At 54.2% G+C, this 24224-nt stretch overlaps 1 protein-coding gene and 1 long non-coding RNA gene across 2 annotated transcripts; one reads left to right on the forward strand and one right to left on the reverse strand.

Moving 5' to 3' along the window:
* Positions 1-3837: 3837 nt before the first annotated feature.
* Positions 3838-5987, reverse strand: LOC120887230 (uncharacterized). The gene is made up of 2 exons (XR_005730348.2): positions 4753-5987; positions 3838-4387 (listed from the first exon to the last, which is right to left on the reverse strand). It is a non-coding gene; the product is annotated as an uncharacterized LOC120887230 (long non-coding RNA).
* A 41-nt stretch (positions 5988-6028) lies between these two features.
* Positions 6029-23989, forward strand: Sft2d2 (SFT2 domain containing 2). The gene is made up of 8 exons (XM_078022270.1): positions 6029-6234; positions 10194-10280; positions 10447-10532; positions 13292-13373; positions 14635-14670; positions 14754-14812; positions 16570-16599; positions 19358-23989. Exons 1-8 carry the CDS (start codon positions 6172-6174, stop codon positions 19395-19397), a joined length of 483 nt encoding a protein of 160 aa, XP_077878396.1. The 5' UTR covers positions 6029-6171; the 3' UTR covers positions 19398-23989.
* The last annotated feature ends 235 nt before the right edge of the window (positions 23990-24224 follow it).

Genomic DNA, 24224 nt, shown 5'->3' on the forward strand with positions numbered 1-24224 from the left:
CATACTCCTATCTCAGCCTGCTGGGCTGCTGAGATTACAGGTGAGTGCCTCTGTGCCTGGCACCTGTTCAGACCTTTTTCTTATCGTCATTCTCTGGGCAGTACAGCTTAACAGCTACAGGCATGATGAATTACTTGGGTATTATAGATAATTTAGATATGATTGAAAGTGTATGTGAAGAGGCTTGTAGGCCAAATGCTAGTGCTAAGCCATCTTTAAAGGGACTTGACCATCTGCATGGGAATCCTGGACCCAATCCTTTTGTTTTCATGGGAGTAAAGTCTACTGGTGGAGATAAAAATAATTATAAATTTCATTAGGTACAATGATAGAAAGCAAGCATTAACTGACTTAATAATATAAAATCAACTTTAGTGTAGGTGATTGGGATTCTGCTTCTGAAGAAGTGTTAGAAAGCCTCAAGACACTGTTGTTATTGACCTAAGGAGACAAAGCTGGGTGATCTACAAAACCACCTTTCCTTGAGCAAATCAAACAGACCACATGACCAAGCCAAATTTCAAAGAGTGCTGTGTCCTCCAGGAGAGAGGACTCAAACTGTAGGGAGAATAACAAGAAAGAGTGGCCACTGTGGAAGCAGGTAAGAACACAGCAAAAATTCAATTCATTCTAAAGACTGTGTCAATTGGCATATCAGTTGGGAGGCGCTGAAGGCTCAGTTGAAGAGACTTCATACACCCTCACAGTTCTTTCCCAAGGACCTTGGCCTGGTGCTCATAGGAAAGATTGGAGCAGACCAGGGGACCAGAACACCCTGGGCAGTAGTTCAGACATGCGATAGGTAATGGAGGTAGAAAGGAAACCTTGCCCCCTTCCCCAGGCCTTCTCTTAAAGGATACAAATGTCTAAGTTTGCTTTTTGCCACCCCCAGGCAAAACTCCATTGCTTCTGGTGGAAGAGTGTTGGCCAAACGGTTGCATCTGTGGAGGGGTGGCAAGGAACAGGAGCTAACAGGACCTTGGAGGAGGGCCAGGGTTCCACATGTCAACAGAGTTTTGCCCCCAGGGGGTGGGCATGGAATTCTATCTCACACAGGACCAACAATAGGTTTAAGGTAGAGTTTGGCTGCTGTTGGGAAATGGGAAAGGACTGTTGACCCCTGAAGGTCAGACACAAAGACTGCCTAAGACTGAGGCTCACCAAAGTCAACAAGGTACCTTCTGTCCCTGAATGAGCCTGTGCCCTAGGTAATGAGGAGCACCAAGAGTGTAATTAGGATCCTCTGGGATGCAGGGATCCTTGAAAGTTGTGGTGGGCATCAATCTTCCTGCCCTCCAGGTGTGCTGTAAACCCGAGGTGAAGCTGTCAGCCTCTGAAGGGATTTGAAGACTGCGGCGCAACAGTCCAGTCCCAACCCATTGAACTCCTGTCTGCATCAGTGATCCCAAACCAGTGATCTGACAGAAGGGGACACATTGCCAGTTGTAAACACAGTTGGCATCGTTCCTTCTGTTACACACGTGATGTCTGGCTTTTAATGTAAAAACCCAGTTCAGAGGTCAAACAGATATTGCACTATTAGAATTTAAGATGTATATTAATATATCTAGTGAGAAATCAGAAACTAGAAACTTGAGCAGAGAAATGGATAAGAAAAGAGTCAAATGGAAATTAGAAAAATAAACCAAGCAAGTCTACTATATCAGGGAAAATCCTTCACAAAACTTGTTACAGCTAAAGAAACAATTGGCAAACTTAAAGGTTCCTAACAATTATCTAAAGCAAGGGATGAGAGCAGAGGTGGAGAAACAGCACAGAGCATCAGAAAACTGTGGGACAAAGTAAATAGTCCATGTTTAAAATCAGTCCCCGAGGAAGCAGGTAGGCAAGGGCAAGAAATACCAAGTGAGAATGGCCAAGAACTGTCCAAGGTGAAGGAAGTTATAGGTGCTAGAATTTCACACAAGTCCCACACATCATAAGTCAAACAGTTGAAACCAAAGTAGTGGTAAATGTCTTGATGACAGAAGAAAAAGAATCATTATAGGCAGGAAAAGAAACAGTTAAGCAGACTTCTTGGTAGGAACTATCCAAGCAAGAACACAATGGAATAAGTGTCCGCCTGTATGGACTTGGGCAGTCCCCACTCTGCTAACAAGGGAAAGCCGAACCAACTGAAAAATCAACCACTCTTGGATTCAAAGTGATGTCACAGGCAAATTGCTACCCCCAGAACTGGAGAGACCTCCAGGTGAGTAGAGAATCACAACTGAAAACAAACTACATGGTTGGGAAAAAGATCCCTGAACATGTCCCTGACATGAGGACATGTCAACAGGGATTTCCAAAGCAGAAAAAGAATAAAAGAGAGGGAAATATCCACAGACCATCCCAGGTGGCAGGACAGCCTTCTACAGTAGGAGGCGTAATGTGAGCATAACGTGAATATCAGAAGAACAGAAAGGAAGAAACAGGAAATGATTAAAGCAACAAGGATTGGGCCTTCAGACAAATGTAGACCTCAAAGCACAGCTCCTGGAAGCTCAGAGAGTACCACACAGGATAAATGCCAAAAGACTACAACCAGGCCCGCCATATTTTAAAAGTCTTGAAAGAGGAAAAAGATAACTACCGTGATGATAAAATTTGCAATCTTTTTTTCAGAAACCATGCAAGCAAGGAGTGGAATAAAATATTTATGGTTGAGAGAAAAAAATGACAACATACAATTCTATGTCCTTTCAAATTAGCCTTCAAAATTATAGAAGAAATATGGTCTTTCTTAGAAAAACAAAAGTTGGGGGAATTTTTCAGGAGTCTTACAAGAAATGTTAAAAAGTTCTTGGAGTAAAAAATAAATAAAAATGATATATCAGAAATTGGAGCTACTTAAGGAAGAGTATCATCATATGTTATAAGGAATTGACTCGTGTGTTATGGAGGCTGAGAAGTCTGCAGTCAGCAAACTAGAGAGCCCTGAGAGTTGGTGGTGTGAGTTCCAGTCCACAGTCCAGCAGGCTTGAGAGCCAAGAGCAGCCAGTGTTTGCATTTGAGTCCAAAATCAGGCCAAGACGGTATACAGAGTGCAAGTGCCCCAGCTCCCTCCATGCCCTGTTCTACCGTGCGAATTCAAGTAGGTTTCATAAATGTCTCCAGGGGGTCCTCTGTGCCACACCATCCCCAGAAGGACCTTTGAAAAGTCAAGTGTGGCCAGACCATTGCCCTGTTTTCATTCTCTCAAGGTGTGGAAAACTTGCAGCAAAACATCCCCAGAGATATTCACCGTGGAAGGGAATATAAATGGACCAGGCTCCCCTCCTGTGTGGGACAATCTGAGGCCTATAGGTAAGTACAGGCCTCAGTGACAAGTGTGTTGTCCTGGGACAACTGGACTTGTGTTCCTAGGAGAGACTGGGGAAAGGTTGGTATTTCATGAATCACTGAGGGAAGCTGCGTGGTTAAGCACGTATGAAAAGAAACTAGGGTCGTTTCTTCACATCTACTGCCTGGCCCTGGTTCAAACAGCATGGTCACCAGCCAGCCTTCCACAACAGCCTCTGGAAGATTCCAGGTTAGGGGAGAGCCTCAGAGACCCGGAGGAAGTGCTTTAACTGGTCAAGACCCCGCGTCGTCATTCATGAAAACTCAATTAGGACAATAGCCTCTGCTTTTCCAGCTGCAGAGGAGCAACCTAAACCTGAGCCGTGAAAGGACAAGCAGGAGAGACATGTGTGACCCCAGGACAGGAGACTTACACCCACTGCGTACAGCACCAGAAGGACTCTTGGTTCCTAGTACGATCAATGCTGAAATCCTGCGACTCCCATTCTCTTGGGCTCCCAGCGCACACCAATGACTGGAGATCTGAACTTGATATGTGCATGAATACATTTGAAATTTTAACGTGTCTAAATTCCACTTGTAAGTGTTAGTTGAGCAATCATGAGCAAAACACAATGCCTAAATCACGGGGTGCGGCATTCGAAGGGTTCCAGGCCAGCCTTCAGTGACAGCCAAGGTTTTAAGTGAGGAGTGGGACTGGCTGACTGTGGCCATGATGAAGCTGCGGTGGAGGCAGGGTGAAGGCGGGAGGCCATTCAGGAAGGACTGCAGTCTTCCTTCATGGAGCAAGTGACGTGGGGCTGAGAAAGAACGGAGGGGGAGGTGACAGTGAAGGGGATCTCCCTTGCACACGCAGGGTTTGATGTGGGCGGCCCATGATGGGCACAGACCAGGCAGGCAGGCAGGCAGGGGTGCAGGGGGGTTGTGCAGTGGGGGCCGCTGGAGAGCGTTTTCTTGCCCTGGTGAGGGAGGTGTCCACTGGCCTTTGGGAGAGAATTGCCACCAAGGAACTACAGAATGGGGCTTCAGGGAGCGGTGGGTGGGTCTGTAGTCTTCAGAGGGGACGAGGCCCAGCTCCCAATTCCTGGAAGAATAATTAGCCCTTGTGTTCATTTAAAAGGAGAGAAGCCATCTGGCCATCATGGGGGTCACAGAGCTTTCGAGACAGGTGGATGGGGTGGACTGTGTGCAGGACGGGGTTTGGAGCGCGGGGCTGTCCAGGCCTCCCAGGAGCGGGTGAGGAGGGCAGGGTGGCAGAGTGAGTGACTGCTCCAGGCCCCACAGGACTGGTGGTGGGGTTGGAGCTTGCTCCCATGGGGTGCCCGTGTTAAGGGCAGAAGCCCGGCAGCCAGAGGAAGCGTGACTGCCCTGCGTGGCTCCCTCTCCCAGGACCTCTTGGGCCTCCACCCTTCCCTGGCACAGGCTGCTCCCTGCGAGGTGTTCTCTTACCTGGCCTGCTGTGGTGGTGGCACTACCAGGCCACCCCTTCTCTCCTCTCCTCCCCATCTCTTCTCTTTAAACATTTATGGAGGTGAAATTTGCATAACTATTTCACAACAAACAATTCAGTGGTATTTAGGTCACTCACAGTGGTGTGCTGTCTCCACCTCTGTCTAGTTCAACACATTTCAGCACTCCAAAGTCCAGTCCAGTGCTGTAGACTGAATGTTGTAATTCCCATTGTGATTTGTCTGGAGGTGGGGGTGATTAGGTTATGAAGAATTAGTGCCTTATGAGAAGAGACTCCAGAGAGATTCCTTCACCATTTCATGCTGTGAGGACCCAGTGAGAAGAAGGACACCTACGAACCAGACACCACGGTGCTGGACACCTGAGCTTGGACTTCCAGCCTCTAGAACCATGAGAAAGAAATGTCTGTTGTTTATAAGCCCACGCATTTATGGTGTTTTGTTATAGCACTGAACAGAATAAGACACATTAAGTAGTTTCTCTTCTTCCCTTTTGTAACCCCTGGGAATCACCAATCTGTTTTCTGTTTGTATGAATTTATCCATTCTGGATATTTCACATAGATAGAATGTGATGTTTTATGGTCTTGAAGATTCCTTCTCTCAGCCAAGTTCTACTCCATCGGTTCCCCAACTTTAACCAAAGCAAACCTCTTAATGCATTTGTAGCTGGGATTATAGTGGTGTTGCTTTTTAAAATCATTTTTTAAAATTTTACATTTCCACAAAGCTTGTAACAGATTAAATTTGTTAGTCTCCAGTGTTCACATCTGGGAAGATGGAACACAATGGGTTAACCGCAGCATTTGTTCACAAGATGCACGAAGGAGGGCAGCCAGCTTAGGTTTGGAACAAGGCGCTGGACAGACTTGGCTTTTGGCCAAGCCAGCTCAACTTTAACCTCTGCTCTTCTGCCGCGACGGGGTGGGCGGGGCGGGCACAGGGCACACGCAGGTGGGCGCCTAGGCCGGTGAGAAGGTCCCTGGGCGGGGCCAGATGTAGGGGAGCAGTCGCCTGGGCAGGGCTTAAGGCAGGTGGACAGGCTCCTGGGCGGGGCTTAAGGCAGGTGGGCAGGTCCCTGGGCGGGGCTTAAGGCAGGTGGACAGGCGTCTGGGTGGGGTTGAAGGAAAGTGGGCCGGTCCCGGGGCGAAGCGACCGGCAGGTGGCTCCTGGCGAGGCTGAAGGCACGTGGGCAGGTCCCAGGGCGAGGCGGCAGGTGGGCTGGCGTCTAGGCTGGGCGGCAGGTGGGCAGGTCCTGGGGCGGCGCGGCCGCGGGGCACGCCGGGCAGCAGGTGGGCAGGCCCGGGGCGGGGCGGCGGCCCAGCACCCGGAAGGCCGCTGGCGGAGTGAGCGCAACAGGCGGCCGCCGCGTCTGGAGCCGGCGCGGCCCGGGCTCGGGATGGACAAGCTGAAGAAGGTGCTGAGCGGGCAGGACGCGGAGGACCGCAGCGGCCTGTCGGAGGTGAGTGCTCCCGCTGCCCCCCGCCGCCCCGCTGGCCCTGCGGACGCGGGCGGGAGCCACAGGCCTCCGGGCTTCTTGGGAGGCTGCCCTGCCCCGAGTCCCTCCTTCCCGCGGGCCCCGCCGGGCCGCCGCCACAGGTGCGCCCAGCCGCGTCCTTGGGCGCCGCGCCCCTGCAGCCCTTCGCCGGGCCACGGAGAGGGGCGCGGCCGGCGGCGAGTCCTCGCGGGGCCGAGGCCGCGGAGGGGCTGGGGGCGCGGCCGCGGCGGGTGTCGGCTGCGGTGGCGCCACGCCCACCGACCCGTGCGGTGGCCGCGGGGGCGAAGCTGGTGCGCGGTGAAGCCGAGAACTCCCGGGACGCGGCCAGCCCCCCCCCCCCCCCCCCCCCGGCGGCTCGGTCCACAGCCCGCGCCCCTCTCTGTGGACTGCGTCCCTCGGGAGACGCCGGCCTGTTGTTTTCTTCGAAAGGGTTCGACGGAGCCGAGGCCCGCACTAGGCCCGAGTCGGGGCAGCGCGCAGGGCGGGGGTCTCCGTTTCGGTTTCCCGCTGGATGGAAGACCGACTCGGGCTTTCGGGGTGAGGGCGAGGGCGGTGGTGGGCGCGCTCCGCCCGGCTTCAGCAGCGCGTTTTCCTCCTCCCTGCGGCCAGTGCGTCCCGAGCTTGGTTTGCTGTGGGTCCCTGCGCCCTCTCCAGGGAACCTCCGTGTAAAACGCGCTTCCCGAATCTTCACCAGGAGTCCCCTGTTAGAGGAATGTGCGTCCATTGTGTTGTTTTTTGAACACTTCACAAAAAGCTGGGTGGGTTCTTAAATTGGTGCCTTTGTTAACTGGCCAAGGCTCAGGAGTACCTTCGTGTGTCCTTTTTTTCTTGATTTCTGGCCTCTTAGCTGTATTTCTTGGCCAGGAACCACCGGGCTTCAGGACTCCGGAAGGGCCACGCCAAGATGCACCAAGGGGAACCTCACAGGGCCCAACAAAGCTCTGCCCTGGTGGTTGATCCTCATGCTCATCTGTAGGATGTGGACAAGCTCTGGAGCAGCCGGGCCTGAAGAGGGACCGCTTTCTGTTCTGGACTCTGGGTGCAGTGTGGAGAGTGAGGCACAGGGTTCAGGAAATCCTCGTGGAGCAGCAGGAGGCCTCTGGCGCCCCTGAGGCGTGCATCTGAGAGACACCAGTGCCTGGGTTTTGTCCTAGGTGCTGAGTGCTGCGTCTGGCACAGTGAGAGCGGAAGCACAGGCACAAGCTGCATTTGTTTGTGAAGGATTAGGTGCTCTTGTTTTGTTCTAAAACACACAGTTTCCTCTTTCTGAGTGAGATTCCTGTTTATGTGCATCTTGGTGTGGTGCTTCCGGAGGCCTGAAGCCCTGGAAGCATTTTTAGCCAACTGAGTTGTTTTTAGAGCTGTTTTGGCTTAGTTTTCACTTATCAGGACAGGGCGTCTTTTAAAATCTGGGGAAAAAATGTCATCAACTCACATTTTCCATGATTTTGAGGCTGGCAATGATGGAGGTCTCTGTGGTGAGATTTCTATTTTGTGTGGTGAGTTGGACTAGGTGGCCTTAAAAATCTTTTGAAATCCAATTTTTTGACTTGTCAGAAGTCACCAGAGGGGTTTTAGCTTTTTTAATTGTTTAAATGCAAATCACAAAAGAGAGCATGAGTGGCCCTGCTCGGGTCCCTCCTCCAGGGAGCTGTGAAGATTGGGTGGGCGTCTCATCAGGAGCCTCCTGGCCACTTCTCTAATTGATGCCTCGCTTTCAGAAACACACCTCAAGTCCTGGCCTCAGTGGACTTCTTCTGCGAGTGTAGGTTTTGTGTTTTCTACAAAGGATTCCGGGGCAAGGGAGGAATGAATGTTCCCGATCTTAAAACAGGGGAAGGCCGCTCCCTGCTGTTGGCAGGCCCATCTCCCTGAGCGGCTCTCGGCTGTATTTCTTGGCCAGAACCCTCTTTTCTCCATAACCTGGAGTCAAAGGGACCTTTGTCCAGCCGCTGGCACTGAGTGAGCAGGTTGCCTGCAGCCTCTCTCCAGGTACCGTGTATGTTGCTCTAACTTCCAGAGAAGCCGGCGAGCACAGCTTCCAGAGGGATAGTTGCTTTCACACACGGGGAAGGGGAGTGAGTCTGCTTTCAGAGTCCACTTGAGAGAAGCAGAGCAGCAAATGTGCAGGGGAAAGAACTTGCAGCCGCAGGCCATGGAAAACAGTGGTGAAAATTCACCCCCACTCACCCTTTTTGGCAAAAAAGTAACATTTGGATAGAGTCCCCTAAGGGACCTGGAGACCAGGTGTCACTCTCCATCCTGAAGGGAAGAACCAGAAACAGATTTTCGGCAGAACTACTTTCTCTTGCCAGTGTTTTGAGTTTTACAAGGGCTGGAATCTTACTGACCTCCCGAGTCTCTTCAGTTCTGTCTGAATGTCGAGGCCAGTTCAAATCTAACATTTAACCTTGTGGTTTATCCTCTTGATGAAACAAGGTGGGATCCTTTGGCACATCCCTGTGGATGCCGAGGGGTGCTTGGTGGGGGGGCAAATCCCCGCTGAGCCTCCTGGCCCTTTCCTTGCTCCTGCTCCCCCTGGGGAGGCGAGTTCTGGGGTTTTTGCGCTGGTAGGAGGAGTGTGGAGTGTCATGCATTCTCTCCATGGAGGGTGGTGTCATGGGTGAGTTAGAAGCTGTCTAACTCGATCGTCTGGGCCCAGTGAAGCCTGGTGGCAGAGCCCCAGATACCTCACCTTGGAGCCAGAGGGAGTTGAAGACGTGGACTCCTGGAGGAGGAGGGGTGTCCCCAGCATGGGCACAGGTGGCTCCTCTGTCAGGTCCCAGTGTGGGCTTCCTGCTGTGTGTCCCAGGCCAGCTGTGCCTCTGCAGGTATGTTGCTGCAAGTTTCTGTGAGTGCTCTGTGGTGCCGTCACCAGCCCAGTTTCAGTCATGTGACTGCCTGGGAGTGGGAAGAGGACCCTCCTGATGACATCAACTTAATCTTCCCGAGTGACAATTAAGCCATTTGTAGTAGTACCTGCCAAACCGGGGGCCTTTGCTCTTTCCTTTCAAGCTTCTGGTTTGACAGGTTGAAAGCAGGTCCCTAAGCAGAGGGAATCAAGACCCAGGGCCTGGCCCGCCTAGAGATCCCTGCAGCCTGTGCCTGCCTACATGAGGGGTGGAAGTGTGGGAGGCACCCTCACTGCTGTTTTGGGTGGAGTCCCTGGCCTCACAGGGGAGCACTGTGTGGATACACTCAGCTCCTGCTGCCCTGCCGTGGTCTGGTCTCTGGTGGCAGCTGCCTGTGTCCAGCTGTGAAGGGGCTTGCCCTCTTGCTTCAGGAGAAGGGTTGGGAGCTGCTCGGAGGCCCTGACTCAGCTGAGTTTTTCGGGAACCTTGACTTCCCCTGAACTTTGCTCTGGAAGGGGACCAATCACGATGGCATAGCGGCAGGCAGGACCAGCAGGGCATTGACGATCTGTCCCCCACCCTGTGACTACAACAACGTCTACGGTTGTATATTGAGAGCGGAACGTTGCAGATGAGTCCTGGTGAGGGTGGCGGCCTTTGCACTCCAAGTCCCAGCGCCTCAGGAGCAGCAGCTGCTGCAGCTGGGCTGAGGGACCAAGGGGAGGGGCCCTGTCTGGTGGATCTCATGCCTTTCCAGCTGTGGTCCTGCTGCTGGATGTGGGAGGCTTTGGCTGCACTTGGCTTGGCTGGCTTTGTTGAGACAGGAATCGCTGTCTCTGGAGATGCTCCCCTGAGGCACAGGACACTCCTGGCAGCTACTGGAGAGGAGACTGGTCTGAGGGTGTGCAGCCCCGAGGAGAGCTGGACCGAGGCCCTTCTGTAGCTGTGGGCACATGGGATCCTGTCTCTCCTGCCTTCCTAGACACAGACTAATGCCGCTTCTAATTTTTGTGCTTGCTGTGACTTTGGTGGGTCCTCGTGTGCATCTGTGTCACTGTGTTTGAATTCCAGGTTGTGGAGGCCTCCTCGCTAAGCTGGGGCACCAGGGTGAAGGGCTTCATCGCGTGTTTTGCTGTCGGGATTCTCTGCTCCCTGCTGGTAAGATTCCCCTGAACCTCCTTTGCTGAGTCCCCCTTCCACTCGCCTCCTTTTCTCTTTTATTCTCTCAAATTTGTGGCAAGAGAGCAGGGGTGGGGGCAGGAAGGGTGCTCAGGGCTGTGGTGGGAGAGGCCACTCTGACACAGTGCTGTGCTTTTACTTCCAGGGGACTCTGCTGCTGTGGGTGCCCAAGAAGGGACTAACCCTCTTCGCGGTCTTTTACACCTTTGGTAACATCGCATCCATTGGGAGGTAACGACTGTTTAATTTAACCTTAATCCATCGTTAGATGGGAAAACGGGTGTGGATGGTGCTCGGGGAGGTGACGGGGTGACGGGGAGGTGACGGGGTGCTCCAGGAGTTCTAAGGGTTTGAAGAGGTGGTTGGAGGGTATTGCGTTCACAGCCTGCTGGTCCAGAACACCTGTCTCCATACACCTCCCAAGCACCCTGGGAAAGCAGGAGACGCGTCAGTCCTGGGTTGTGCACCAGGGAACTGGCAAGCTGGGCTTGAGTGGCTTCTCCAAGTCCCCTTCCACCGCCTCCTTTTCTGTGGCTAAGAGAGCAGGGCTGGGGGCATGAAGGCTGCTCAGGGCCGTGCTCCCACTGCAGACCGTCCCCGGCCGCAGGTGAAGCGGGTTGTCCTGTGGTGCCAGGCCATCCCAGGCCCGGGTGTCAGCGCACGCAGCAGGGTGGCTGGAGGGGGCAGAGCTCAGCACGCTAAAGGTCCACCCTGCTAAAGGTCCACCCTGCTGAAGGTCCACCGCACCTGGGCTGCCTCCCAGCTGGCAGCGTGGGCCTGGCCTCTGCCGGAATGGCCCGCAGGAGCCTGAACCTGGACATCTTTCCTGCCCTTCCTTTGTGTCTCCGTAAATGGAGTCCCAGGGTCCAAGTTCCTGGCCCCAGGCTCGGTGTGACCTCTCTTACCTGTCTCCTTCCTCTGTCCCCAGGGCCACTTGTCCCCAGTGGTTGACTTCTGTTCTCCCTGGGTTAGCCTCTCTGAGGCTGCAGTGACAGGTACAGGTTGGTCCTGGCCCAGTGGAGCCCGTGGGTCAGCCAGTCAGACGCACATAGTAGGCTGATGTCAATGCAGGATGAGGAAGGGGACACCTGGGGAGGGACCACTGGTCCCACCTGGTCAGGGTTAGGGGGCCTCTGGGCGCGGGTGGTGTCTGAGCTGGCCTGAGCTCTGGCCATGCCCTGTCACCTGGGCTGCTGCCACACGCCTCTGCTGACTTCCCTGCCGCCTTGATGGCCTGGGGAGCCATTCCTCTGCCGTCCCTCCAGTGGCTGCCTGTCCCTCTACTCAGGGATACAAACTCCTCAGCTTGCGTCTCCACGTGCGTGCCCTGCCCCACCCCAGCTAGGCTCACTCCCTCGGTTCCTCTGTCCTCGTTGTGCCTCTGTGGGGGCTGTCTCCTCTGCCTGGGTTGCTGCCCGTCCCTGCCGCCCCGGGTTTGGGGGTACTTGTCCACTTGTTACGACCTGGCCCCACGTTCCCTCTTCTGCAAGACCTTTCCCAATTCCCTCTTGCCCAGAATGGTCGGCCTCCTCTGGACTCTGGCTATGCCGTCTGTGCTTACAGCTGTCCGTCACCCCAACTTGTCGCTGTCAGCCACTTGTCAAGGGCTGTGCCTGTGGCTCCCTGGTCCCCCGCTGTGCCAGACCCCGCGCTGTGTGCAGTAGGAAAAGGTGGAATGATGGCTCTGGGCACCTCCCTGAAGCTTGGTGTACTGATGCTCTGACAGGACGGACGTTCTGGCCTGAGAGGGTCGCCGTTGCCGCTAAAGCCTTCTCAGACACTGACCGTCCTTAGGCGGCCGTGCTTTGGCGGACAGTGTGGTCTCACTGGGCGTGGGTACGTGGTATGTTGCTTACTCCAGAAGGGCGTCCCGACAGACCTTGACGGGGAGGACCCTTCGTGGCACTGACGGGGAATAGGGAACGAATGGTGATTCCTGGCTGCTGCCCGGGTTTGTGGCTTTGCCTACGATCTCTGCTGTCTTCTGTGTCTGCTGCGGGTGTTTAGGACCCGCCTGGCCGTGGCTTCCTACAGTGTGCTTTTGAGAGGTGCCCTGTGGGCTTACACCCCGAGCCGAGAGCACAGCCTGCAGTTCAGGGTGCAGCTGCACGGCACCCAGAGAGGCGGACTGACTTTTGGGAGTTCTTGTTTTGATTGAAGGCTCAGTAGCTGATGCCATCTGCTGGTTGGCTTGTGTCCAGGACTAGCTGTCCTGAGCTCCCGCTGTAGTGACACCCTGTAGGACTCAGGAAATGTGGCACTTGGGGTGTTGGGTGGGAGGGTCTGCTTCGTGTGAGTCACTCCGCCTCCCAAGCTCTCAGGTTCTGGTCACCTGGAAAGCATGCTTGGTGTCCCCAGCATACCTGGGGGTGAATGCCAGCTCCTTTGGTTCCAAGCTGTGTGATCTTAGATAAACAACTTAACCTTTCTGAGCTTTATTTTTCACATCACTAAAATAAGTGTAATAATATGAACTCAAGGGTTTTGAGGGAATGAAAGAAAAAGTGTGTATTATCATCTGGTATTTAGCAGACATTCAACAAGGGACAGATGACATCATCATTGAAATGATTCCCTGGAGGTTATGGAAGAAAATGCTCTCGTTTTGACCAAGGAGGGCCTGTTCTGAGCCTCTTGGCTTGTCGGTTTCAAGGGGAGGTTGTCAAGGCCATCTAAGGGGGGCTTGTCTAACCTAGGAGTGTGAGTGTGGCTCTAGGGACAGACCCACACCCACAGCCAGCTCTCTCCTTCACTGGTCAAGTGGCCTTGGATGTGAAGCCCTGGCCTTCAGTGTCCCCCTGTGCAGGGTGAGTGTGGTGACTGTGGGTTGGCGGATTGAGTGAGAGCCACGCCCAGGGGCCAGCACGGAGCTTTCCAGCGTCATCCGCCCTCCTGCTCTTGCTGCCCCAGGAGGTCTCGGGAGGTGACTCCCTGTGCCTGCCGCGGTGCTGTTCTGCTCTGAGCGGCTCACGTGTGTCTTTGCCTCCTAGTACCATCTTCCTCATGGGGCCCCTGAAGCAGCTGAAGCGCATGTTCGAGCCAACGCGTCTGATCGCAACCATCCTGGTGCTGGTAAGTGCTGCGATTTTGCTGGACTTCTCACGTGGGCATCTTTATTTTGGCTGCATGGAATGGTTTTCTTCTTACACCTGAGGACCCCCTCACTGCCCCCTGCCCTCCTCCAACTTAACACTACGCAGTCCCGTAACCACACCGCAGGAGGGTGGCCTTCATCTTCTAGTGAGTGCCAGGCCCGCCTTCCCAGCGTGCATCAGTTGGCGCCCAGGTACTGCAGTTCCACAAAGCACCTGTAGAGGGTGCTGCTTGTCACACTGGCCCCACCCTGGGGCTGTCAGAGCCCCACTGGCAGAGCCTTAGGGAGTGGCTGCACAGCACCTACCGTGGGTGGTGACGTCTTCTAGGATGGTGTCTGACTTTGGCGTCATCCATACTGTCCCATCAGGCTTCCTGAAGTGAAGTGGGCTGTCTTGGCCTGTCGTCCTTGTGCCCTGCTCTGGCAGAGCTGCCTGCAGTTTGTCATTGCTTCCTGTCCCCTCCACCTGGAATTCCTCTCTCTTGGATCTAGTTTTCTGTGTGGCTGACAAAAATCACCCCAGACCTACCCTCTGGCCACATTAGGACCTTGATCGACAGACTTTTGTTTTTAGTTTCATTTGTATGCATTTCACTTATTCAAATAGGTAAGTGCTCTGAGGCCCGGGATGCATTTGCTATTTGGTCCCTTCGGGGCACCAGGCACATTGCTGGACACAGAACGTGGTTAGGACACCTTGTCACAGATGTGAGGTGAAAGCCATGGCTGGTGGCTCAGCCTCTATGGAAAGAGCTCTCTAAGGTACCAGGGAGAGTGCCAGGTGACATGTACAAGGGAGCTGGCTTGCTGATGCGATGGGCATCTCCTGATGACCTTAGTCGTCGCGCCCTTTCTGCTCCCGGGGCGACTTGGGGAAGGGTGAGAATAGAGTCTTTCTGTGAAGCGCACTTGGGGTGTTTGGGGAGCAGACGATGGTGCGTTGGTGGGCCAGAATGTGCCTTTGGTGTGCTGGGGGCAGATCCCGGGGAGACGTCCACGGGTCAGGGCATCTTTCTCTTTGTGACCTGTGCAGATCCTGCTGGGAGACTTGGTTTCCCGGGTCTGACTGTGCCAGGTGTGGATGCTCAGCAGGTTGAGTGCTTTGAGGTGAGGGGTGTGTGTGGTGGCCCTGATGCCCGTGGCCTGACGCCTGCTGGGGCTGGTCAGGAGCCCCGTCTTCACGGGGTTTCTCTGGCCGTGGGTCCTGGTCTTGATCACAGTGTCTCTCTCTCCCTGCAGCTGTGCTTCGCCCTCACCCTGTGTTCTGCCTTTTGGGTAAGTGTGGCCTGGACTTCCCGGAACCCCTTGGCTTTCACCCCGCCTCGTGCTTTTCTGTGACCTTCTTGTTTTCCTTTCAGTGGCACAACAAGGGACTGGCGCTCATCTTCTGCATCCTGCAGTCCTTGTCCTTGACGTGGTGAGTAGCCTTTTAGCAGTGCTCTCCCACGCAGACCCCTGACTGATGCTGCTCCAGGAGGCGAGGCCACGTGTTGGGGGAGGCTGGGAGTGCAGAAGGAAGAATTCTCAGTGAGGCCCGGGCTCCAGAGCAGAAGCCTCCGCCCGCCCACCGCCAGTAGATGGCGGCAGAGGTCCCGAGTGGCCCGAGGCTGTCCACTGAGCTCTGGGCTGATTGTGATGTACAAATGTTATTAAGCCACTCATGTCCCCTAAGTACAAGGACAATGAAAGTATCTGAGGGCTGGTCACAAGAGGCTCTGAGTCAAATAGAAGAAAAGGAAAGTGGTGAGAGAATGAGTAAGTGACACACTTGTGATGGAATGAATCATGTACACAAGGACAAAGAGGGAATTGTCAGCGGGAGCCGAGGAGCAGCGGCTGACGAAATGGAAAACCGGGAGGCTGTGGGTGGCAGGGTCAGTGTAGGCCCTGGGGCCTGCCGCTTTTGGAAGTTGAGTTGAAGACTGGGAGATGTACCAAGGGCCGAGCACAGTAGAAGGGCCACTGGAGGCGTGGTTTAAAACCAGAGAGGCGCTGTGGGTTCACGGCTCCTCCCACCCACACACCATCAGAGTGAGGGGAGGCGGCCCGGGTGGGCTCTGTCGTCCTGAGATGCTCCTGGGATGCATTCAGGGATGAAATCTGCATGTCAGGTTCACTGTAGGTAGCTGATCTCTTGGGAAGAATGTTCACCATAGTGAACGGCAGAGAGAGGACCGGGGGTGTCTTACGGTTCCCCACGATCAGTGAACCACTCGGTAGAAATGGGCCTGGAGACTGAACCCAGCCCCCGTCCCCCTTCTGTGATGTGGACTTCTGAATAAATATGCTTCCCACTGCCTTTGGAAGCACCATGTTCATGAGTGATTGTGCTCGTGTGCATGGACAGGGCGAGGTGTGCATGGACAGGGCGAGGTGTGCAGCAGAGTGCCATCTGATTTTAATGTGACACTTTTGGCTCGTGGGTGCTGAAGGGCCTGGTTTGCTGGCTCATGTTTACATTTTGGTTTTATTCTGGGTGCAGAAACCGGTAGCCATGTACACACATTCCTTTTGCCTTGAACTTTTGCTTGTGAAGTCACTTTCCAAGGGCAGCAGTCACATGGCTCAGTGAATGACGTGACCCGACACACACAGCTGGTCGGGTAGGGCTGCTCAGCCTTCTGCGCGGCTCCCTTCCCTGCTGTGGCCAGGCTAACTGGCCCTGCCAAGATGACTTGGGACTTGAACAATCATAGCCTGATGCATGCTCATCCAGGGAGTAGGGGGGCTCTTTACTTTGCTCTTTCCTGTTTCTTTTTAATTATAGGAGCACACCAGACAGTCTATCTCAGTTGGGTCAAAGTTAACATTCTTTTGAGGGTTTATAAAATTTTAGAGGATAGCTGTTGTGGATGTTATCTGAAGTTCTTCTAGAACAGGGCGTCCGTGCCACCTGGGTGTCTGGAATCTGTGTCTTTTAGGTGCTCACTGCTGGCTCATTTGATTAAAGTAGCACCCCAGTGAGGCTGAGGTCGGAGGGCTCATCTGCACAGGGTCTTCTGCCCCCTCTGTGGCCCCCAGCTCTGGCTTGGTGTGTGTGCACACGTGCATGTGTGTTCTCTCCCGGGCCACGGGGTGGAGCGGTCTGGGGAGGGCATGTTGGTGCTCCTGGCACTCGGGAGCACTGTGCATTCCGTCTGACCTTTGTCTCCTGACCTTTGCTCTCCGTTGCAGGTACAGCCTTTCCTTCATACCATTTGCAAGGTAAGACTAATGGTGTATTTGGAAATATAACTTCTGTCATTTGTGAACAATGATATGTTTGTGTAGGGCCTTAAAAGATTAATTACAGGGAGTACATGCTATTTTATTTATCTTTATTAAAATTCTTTGAGCCAAATAGGCAAAGGCTTATATCTGTTTCATAGATTAGTAAGTCAGGGCCACCCTCCACCCACCCCAATTATACCCCAATGAGGTGCTCCCAGCCCGCCGGCTGCTGGTTGGGTGAGCTTCCCACTGTAATATGAAATGTGTGCGTATACGTTATCACCCTTTTAACCTTTAGCTTTGAGTAGGCTCTTCTGTTTGTTTATTTATTATATATAGAAAAGGAATGCATTACAATTCATACTACACATATAGAGCACAATTTTTCATATTTCTGGTTGTATACACAGTGTATTCACACCAATTTGTGTCTTTATACGTGCACTTTGGATTATAATGTCCATCACATTCCACCATCATTAATAACCCATGCCCCCTCCCTTCCCCTCCCGCACCTCTGCCTTATCTAGAGTTCGTCTATTCCTCCCTTGGTCCTGCTCCCTACCCCACTATGAGTCAGCCTCTTTATATCAGAGAAAACATTTGGCATTTGTTTTTGGGGATTGGCTAACTTCACTTAGCACTGTCTTCTCCAGCTCCATCCATTTACCTGCAAATGCCGTGATTTTGTTCTCTTTTATTGCTGAATAATATTCCATTGTGTAGATGTGCCACGTTTTCTAGGTTGGTTTTCTAGGGGTGTCTAGGTTGGCTGCACAGTTTAGCTGTTGTGAATTGTGCTGCTATAAACATTGATGTGGCTGTGTCCCTGTAGTATGTCCTTTGGGTATAGTTCTGTTTTGTTAAAGGTGAACACTGATTTAAATCCCTGGGCGGGAGGCGGGGCCTGGAATTGCGCTGTTTCCTTGAGGTGTCCCACTTAGAAGAGAGTTTCCAAGGAGTTGATGAAGGGAGAGCGTGAGCAGAGGCAGGACCAGAGGACCAGGCCTTCTAGCTAGTAGTGCCTTGATAACCAGCGTGGCTGGGCTGGTGCTCCCCAGAGGCCCTTCTGGCCTGGAGGTTCCCCTGAGCCCCAGTGCCTTGAACAAGCCCTTTCTCTGGGGCCTCTCAAGACTGGCCTTTGGGATCTTTGCCTCCAACTGTTGTAATGCAGCCACTGATTTCCATTCTCCTCCGTATTACCTGCTCACCGGAGGCCACCTTCTCCCTGCTCGTGTCCTGGGTGAGCTGGGAAGGAGGCAGGGCAGCATGGCACCTCCCGCGTCCCAGGTCTTTTGCGGACAGTGGTGTGGAGGAGCTGGGGCGTGACCATTGGGTGAGGCACTAACAAGCCCATCGAGCTAGAGCAGCTGGGGACTTGGCACATAGACCCCAGGAGCGTAATGGTGGTGAGATGCTCCAGGCGACTTGGCAGTTTTGGGGGCCATGGCTTGTCTGATGAGCGTGGGCAGGGATGCCCTGGGTGCTAGGTCTGTAGTGGAGATGGCCAGAGCCCACCAGGTCTGAGGTCCAAGCCGTGTCCACCTGGGGCCAGGAGCAGCTCCCTCGTTGGCAGACCCCAGTGCAGAATGAAGGCTTGGGCACCTAACTCGGACACGATTAAGGATGTCACGAGGTGACAAGAGGGCACCCACGAGCCTGGACTCTCCTGGTTCGGGGCCCAGTTGTGCAGGTCTCACCGTGAAGCTGCTTTGCTCGGTGTCTTTCTCGGGCTTCCCACTTGGCCTAGATTGGCACCTGTGGGCCTTCTGCGTGAGGGTGGGCAGCCCGAGGGCATTCTGTTGGCAGCGGTGAGTTTCCTGTGCGGAGCAGATGAAGCCCCCCAGTGTCGAGGAGAATCACGAGGCTGGATGCCTCTACCCAGTCTCCTCAGAAAGTGCCGTTTACCTGGAAGAGAAGGGTTCCCTGACCTTGTAGTTGGGAAGTATTACAAGCCAGATCCCTGGCGTTGCCCCGCCTTCCAGAGCCCTTGTTTGCCTGTGAGCCGCGTGAGGGGTCCCTGACCTTCTGGGACTTCAGTGGAATGTGTCTTAGGAAGTGCTGCCCACCGTCACCGCCGTGTTGACACACAGTGCCCCCCTCACCTCTCTGCCTCACTGACGGTGTGCAGGTGTGCGTAGTGCAGGTGGGGACGAGGACCCGGTGTGACTCGTGCAGCGAGGTGTGCTGGGTGCAGAGAGCTTGCTGGGCAGACTAGTCATCTGAGTACCGCTCTTTCCTCGTGCTTTCTGCATGGAATTCCAAGGAGGCGAGCCTGCTGGCAGGTGCTTGGTGCCTGTGGGAGACGCCCTGTGTGAGGCTGCTCCTCAGAGGTGTCCCTCGAAAGGGCTGCTGCTTGCTTGGAAGGAAGCGGGGCCCCGGCGACTGACTTGTTTTTGGTGCATTCTGTGATTGCAGCTGATTAAACCGCTTTGATTCCGACAGTCTGCACTTTCCACCTGCCTGTCTTGCTCTGATTACAGTTGCAGCTGTCATTTACCAAATGCCCATTCTGTGCAGTGCCCTGATGTCCACAGAAGGGAGCAGGGAAAGTGGGCTTATCCCCTCTGACGGGTGAGGAATTGAAACTCCAGCAGGACTAGTCACTTGCCCAGCAGAGTCCTTCCAGTGAATGTTGAGCTGCGGTGGGCCGCCAGTAGGGCTGCCCGGTCCAGCGTGCCTCTCAGAGACTCTCAAGGACAGGCGCCCAGGGGGAGTGAGGTCCCGTTCATCTGTGTTCTTTCCTTCCTAGGGATGCTGTGAAGAAGTGTTTTGCCGTGTGTCTTGCGTGAGCTCTGGAAGGCACCGGGCGTGGAAGCTGGTGGACATCTTTGTAAATAGCCCCCAAACCTGTGTCTGTGAGACACGTGCCTTCATCCCGCAGTCTCAACCCTTGAGGGTTTGCCTTTGGAAGCGGTCATGCTCCCACCCTGAAGCTGTGGCACAGAGTCAGAGGTGGGTTCCGCACCTCGAGCAGCCGAGTCTTCCTCTCACACCTGTTCCTCTTTGGATGCTGACCCACGGAATTCCCCTAAATAAAAAATCCTGGTTAAACGTCAGCAGATGAGCCCGGGGGAGGCCCTGGAGGGAGGCCGGGACAGAATGGCGGGGCCCACGAGGCCTTTGCAGACTTGTCCCTCCGCCCGGGGCCTGGTGCTGCTGCCTCCCCCAGCATGGACTGGCTTCTGCCCTGGGAACCCAGATGGGTGTTCTGTGCTACCTGGGTCCTGGCGAGCCTGGCCGTGGAGGGGAGTGGGGCCCCTTCTGGCGAGACGCGCTGCTGCCTCCCGGACCTGGGCACTCCTGCTGTTGTGCAGCGCCTGGCTGTGGAACGACTTCTCCTGCATCTGGCGCAGACTCCTGGTCTCCGGGGTCCCCTGTCCCCCAGCTCGCTTCTGTCCTCACGACTTCTAGCACCAGGTGGAGGGAGAGCAGCAGCAGTACAAAGCCTGCCGCGTCCTGTGGACGGGGGCTGGCTGCTTCCTGCTGTATCTTTTCTTGATTATTCCGAGGTGTTTGCTTTTAAGTTGATTTTATTTTCTGTCCGTCCCTGCAGTGGGGCCGGGGCAGAGCGGCTGAGATGAAGACTCCTGCTGGGAGGGCAGGAGGCCGGCATGCCTGCCCAGCCACCCTCACGCGGTCCCTGCATTGGCGCTCAGCAGTGCTGGGGCACTGGGAGGACACGGGGCTGTAGGTGATCAGGCCTGGCTCACACCCAGCCACGTGCAGTGTGCTGCCATGTTGGTGGGGCTTTCTGGTCCTCAGGGGGCTTGTGAGCAGCAGGCCTGTCTCCCCTGTGCAGCTGGGAAGCTGGACCAGCCTCCACCTCCCCGACCTCCTAGGACTCGCCCTGCCTTCTTCAGCCTGGCTCCTGCTCCCGGGCTCCAGTGTCTTATGCCACCAGTGCCGTCTCCTGCCTGCCACACCCCGTCCTTTGTGACCGTCTCCTCCTGGATCTCTAGGGCGTTTGCTAGTCCCTGGTGTACCCTCTCAGCTGCTCTGTGCTACCTGACCATCAGCAGGGCCTGTCTTGATCAGCCGGAGTCCTGGCACCCCAGGACCTGCAGGCCCACCCTCAGATGAAGGCTCTCTGTGCTCCAGCACCTCCACACCAAAGGCAGTGGCCACTGGCTGGCTGTTGCTTGGGGCAGTGAGCTCAGGCTGCCTGGCTTCTGCCTGTGGCTGGAGAGGTCAGAGCAGGGGCGACGGCAGAGGCAGGCCATCTTGCAGGCCCTTCCCACTGCTGTCCTCCACCTGCCCTGAGCCAGGAGCGGAGACACGTGCTACCCTCTGGCTTTTGTGGGGTGTATTCATGTCCCAGTTCTTCTGGGAGACCTGAAGAAGGACATGGGGAGGTCGGGGTCCTTCTCTTATAGGTGATGTGAGATATGGGGTTGGCCTCAGTGGGCTGGAGTGAGGACCCCTCCTTGCCCTTTCTGAGATGCCTTTCAAGGTGTCACCCGGCTGTCTAGCACAGTGGCAGTGGATGCAGCTTAGAAGTCACAGGGGTCTGGTGTGAGCTGGGCTAGTCACAGACCAGTGTGCTGTTGACCGGGTTGTGTATGGTGTCCTTCTCCGTCTGTCTGTGTACACAGGGCCAGGACGATGCTTCCTGCTGAGCATTGTAGGATGCTGGAGGGAGGTGTGGCAGGACCCAGCTGGGTTGAGCCCCCTCTGTGAAGGGCAGGTGTCACTGTTGAATCTGAGGAATGAATACTGGTGACCCTGGTAGTGGCAGGGTGCCCATGTGGCCATGAGCTTATCTGACTGACACTTGGTACTGTGTGTCCTCTCACTGAGGTGCACAGTGGCTGTTGCTGTTGTTCCCATGATGACAGAGAAGCAGCAGCTCCGGGGACAGTCCCACCTCCCACCGGGGCACCAGGGGCACCAGGGCAGGTCCTGGGCCGAGGCCTGGCAGGAGCCAGGCTTCTCCCTAACCGCCATGGCCGTGGCTGGTTTGCCCAGACAGCCCCATGAGAGCGCTGAGCAGCTTTTGGACGTGCTGCCTCCCGGACCTGCAGACTCACCCCCGACTTTTCCTGCGGTGCCTCCTTGTTTGTTTGCTTTTGTTTGGAGGAAGAAACCCACTTCCCCTCTGCTGCCATCTGTACCAAGCCCCACGTGGGTGGAAACAACCCAGCGGGCGAGGCGGAGGTTCACAGTTGGGTTGTAGCCTGAGGCTCGTCGTGGACTTATTTGCTCCCTGCTCTGGTCCCTGCCCCCTTCACTGCTGGGCAGAAGAGGCACCGCTGCATTTGAGGAGTGGGGGCCATCCAGGTGGTTCTCCTGTGGTGGCCATGCTTGCTTATTCAGGCTGTGCTCCCCACGTGCGAGAGTCCTGGAGAGGCTCTGTGAGCGCTGCACGGGGAGGGGCTCTGCCCTGCAGACCAAGTCCCCTAGGCCCCGTCTCCTGCTCCAGGCTCTGAGGCTGCCTGTTCCGTACCAGGCAAGGAAGGCTCAAGTCCCTGCTCCCGCCTCTGTCTCGCAGGAGGGGCCTTGGCTCTCCTCCTCTGAGTGGCTGCTGAGCAGACGCGGCGTGTTCCCTGGGTGACCTCCCAGTGCTGGAGTTGGACCCAGCACACTCGTACGGTGACTCGTGGCTCATCAGCCCCTGTGCCACTTCCCTCTGCCAATCACTGTATGCCAAGGGAGCCGGAAACAATGGAATTACCTTTTGATTCTTTCACAGACAGAAAAATTAGCAAGTGGGCCTCACCTTGAGAAAGGTGTGGGGTTGGCCAGTGTGGCATCCGCTTCTGATGGCCCTGTGAACAGGGCAGGAGCCACAGTGTCCGGGAAGAGCTAGAGCAAGGCCCTGAGGCCGTGGGCTCCCGTTCCCGTGGGACAGCCTGCGCCAGGCCTCCCTCGTCTCTCAGATGACGTCTGACCAGAGTCACCTGATTTACAACATAATCTAAAACCTCATTTGAGCACATAAAAAAAAAAAAATTCAACTGTTCAAAGGTACACGAAACCATTTACTAGAGCTTTTGGCATAGTTTTAAAAATTTACACATCTAAGATATTTATTTTTTTGTAATTTTGACACATGCAAGAGTTTACAGATAGTATTTTTTAAAAAGCAAATTGTCCCTCAACTCAAATTAAATACAGATCTGTTTGTTTAACCCCTGAAACCTGCCCCCCCCCAAACACCAAACAACCTAGAGGTCTAGATTTTGCTGGAGAGGTTGGTTCGGAGGCCATCCATCAAGGTACTTTCCAACTCGGAATTCTGTGCAGTCCTGGAACCCAGTATTTTTGGTCTGGTGAAGAGGAAAGTGCAGGGGATTCATGGGACCTGGGTCCACTCAGGACGTTCAGTTGCACTTAGGTATTTCTTGATGCGGGGATGATGCTCCGCAGCCCTCCCAGCCTGACCTGGAGCGAGACCCTGGTTAGTCGGGTTCCGTGGCAGTCAGGTGAGGGCTGGCAGCCTTTCCAGCAGGAGCTGGTAGTGACCCCAGGCTTCAAAGCTGCTTTCTATAGACAGGCCGATGGGCAACCAGGGAAGCAGCCGGTGCACAGCAGCAGCTATGCTGGGGAATGGGGTCAGTGCACACAGCGCAACAGTGAGGATGTGTGTGTTCCCAACACGACAGCACTGCGTTTGATAAGCAGCCACAGAGCCAAAACAGCAGCAGCAAAAGCACAAATGGTCCCCAATGTCAACAGGCCGGATGTCCGGGCAGAGCATCTCTGTGAGGTCTTTAGAGGGCAAATGGAGGCTGGCGCTGGGCCAGTTTGCTGTGCCTGTCGAGGGTCCTGCTACAACAGGAATTGAGTCTACATTGGACTTTGGGATCTTTCTGCTATGAAAAGTATTCATTTTGCCTTTTTCTATGTATTTGCTTGACTTACTTAGCAACCTTGAATAAGGAAAGGAAAAAGATAAAACCCTCTGAACTCTGATCTTTTGCTGTTTGTGTAGATTCTGGATGTGAAGTTGGGACTGAGGGTGTTCAGATGCCTATGGTGAGGGCTCGGGTGTGGCGCAGCGGTAGAGCACTTGCCTGCGCCAGACGCTGGATCAGCTCCCAGCACCACCAAAAAAAAAAACCCTCAAAAACCTTTGGTGAATTTGTACGCCTCAGAACACTGCTACATGCCTGTTCTAACACGATGAGCTTTTAGAAAACTTTGTTACAACATGAATCAGTTTTTTATAATTGTACAGCTACAACTAATTTTGAATGCTACTTATTGATAACTGAATTTTTGTATCCAAAAACATATTCTTGGGAATCTATTTCATATAATATTGTTTTCTTTTGACTAACCTATTTCAGAGAGAGAGTGTCGCTGGTAACTAAACTCTTTCCTCTTCCTCCTGTCACAATTATCATTCCCCAATAAATGGTAGTGTGATGATCTTAAGAAACTGAGTGTTGTCTCTTATTTGTGTCTGGTTTTCCAGGAATCCCTAGACTCAATGAAGATTGTACAACTATCAGAAAAGACCACACCTTTAACCTGAATTCTTTTTTTTTTAAACATTTATTATATTTTTAGGTGTAGATGGACACCACACAATGCCTTTATGTTTATGTGGTGTGAGGATAGAACCCTGGTCCCGCCCGTGCTAGGCGAGCGCTCTGCCGCTGAGCCACAACCCC

Source organism: Ictidomys tridecemlineatus, chromosome 10 (genome assembly GCF_052094955.1).
Source record: "Ictidomys tridecemlineatus isolate mIctTri1 chromosome 10, mIctTri1.hap1, whole genome shotgun sequence".
Taxonomy (NCBI): Eukaryota; Metazoa; Chordata; class Mammalia; order Rodentia; family Sciuridae; genus Ictidomys; species Ictidomys tridecemlineatus.

Coding starts and splice junctions, on each gene's coding strand:
- Sft2d2 (XM_078022270.1), top strand. CDS start 6,172: ATGGACAAGCTGAAGAAGGTGCTGAGCGGGCAGGACGCGGAGGACCGC. Junction 10,533..13,291: donor AACATCGCATCCATTGGGAG/GTAACGACTGTT, acceptor TTTGCCTCCTAG/TACCATCTTCCTCATGGGGC. Junction 13,374..14,634: donor TCGCAACCATCCTGGTGCTG/GTAAGTGCTGCG, acceptor CTCTCCCTGCAG/CTGTGCTTCGCCCTCACCCT.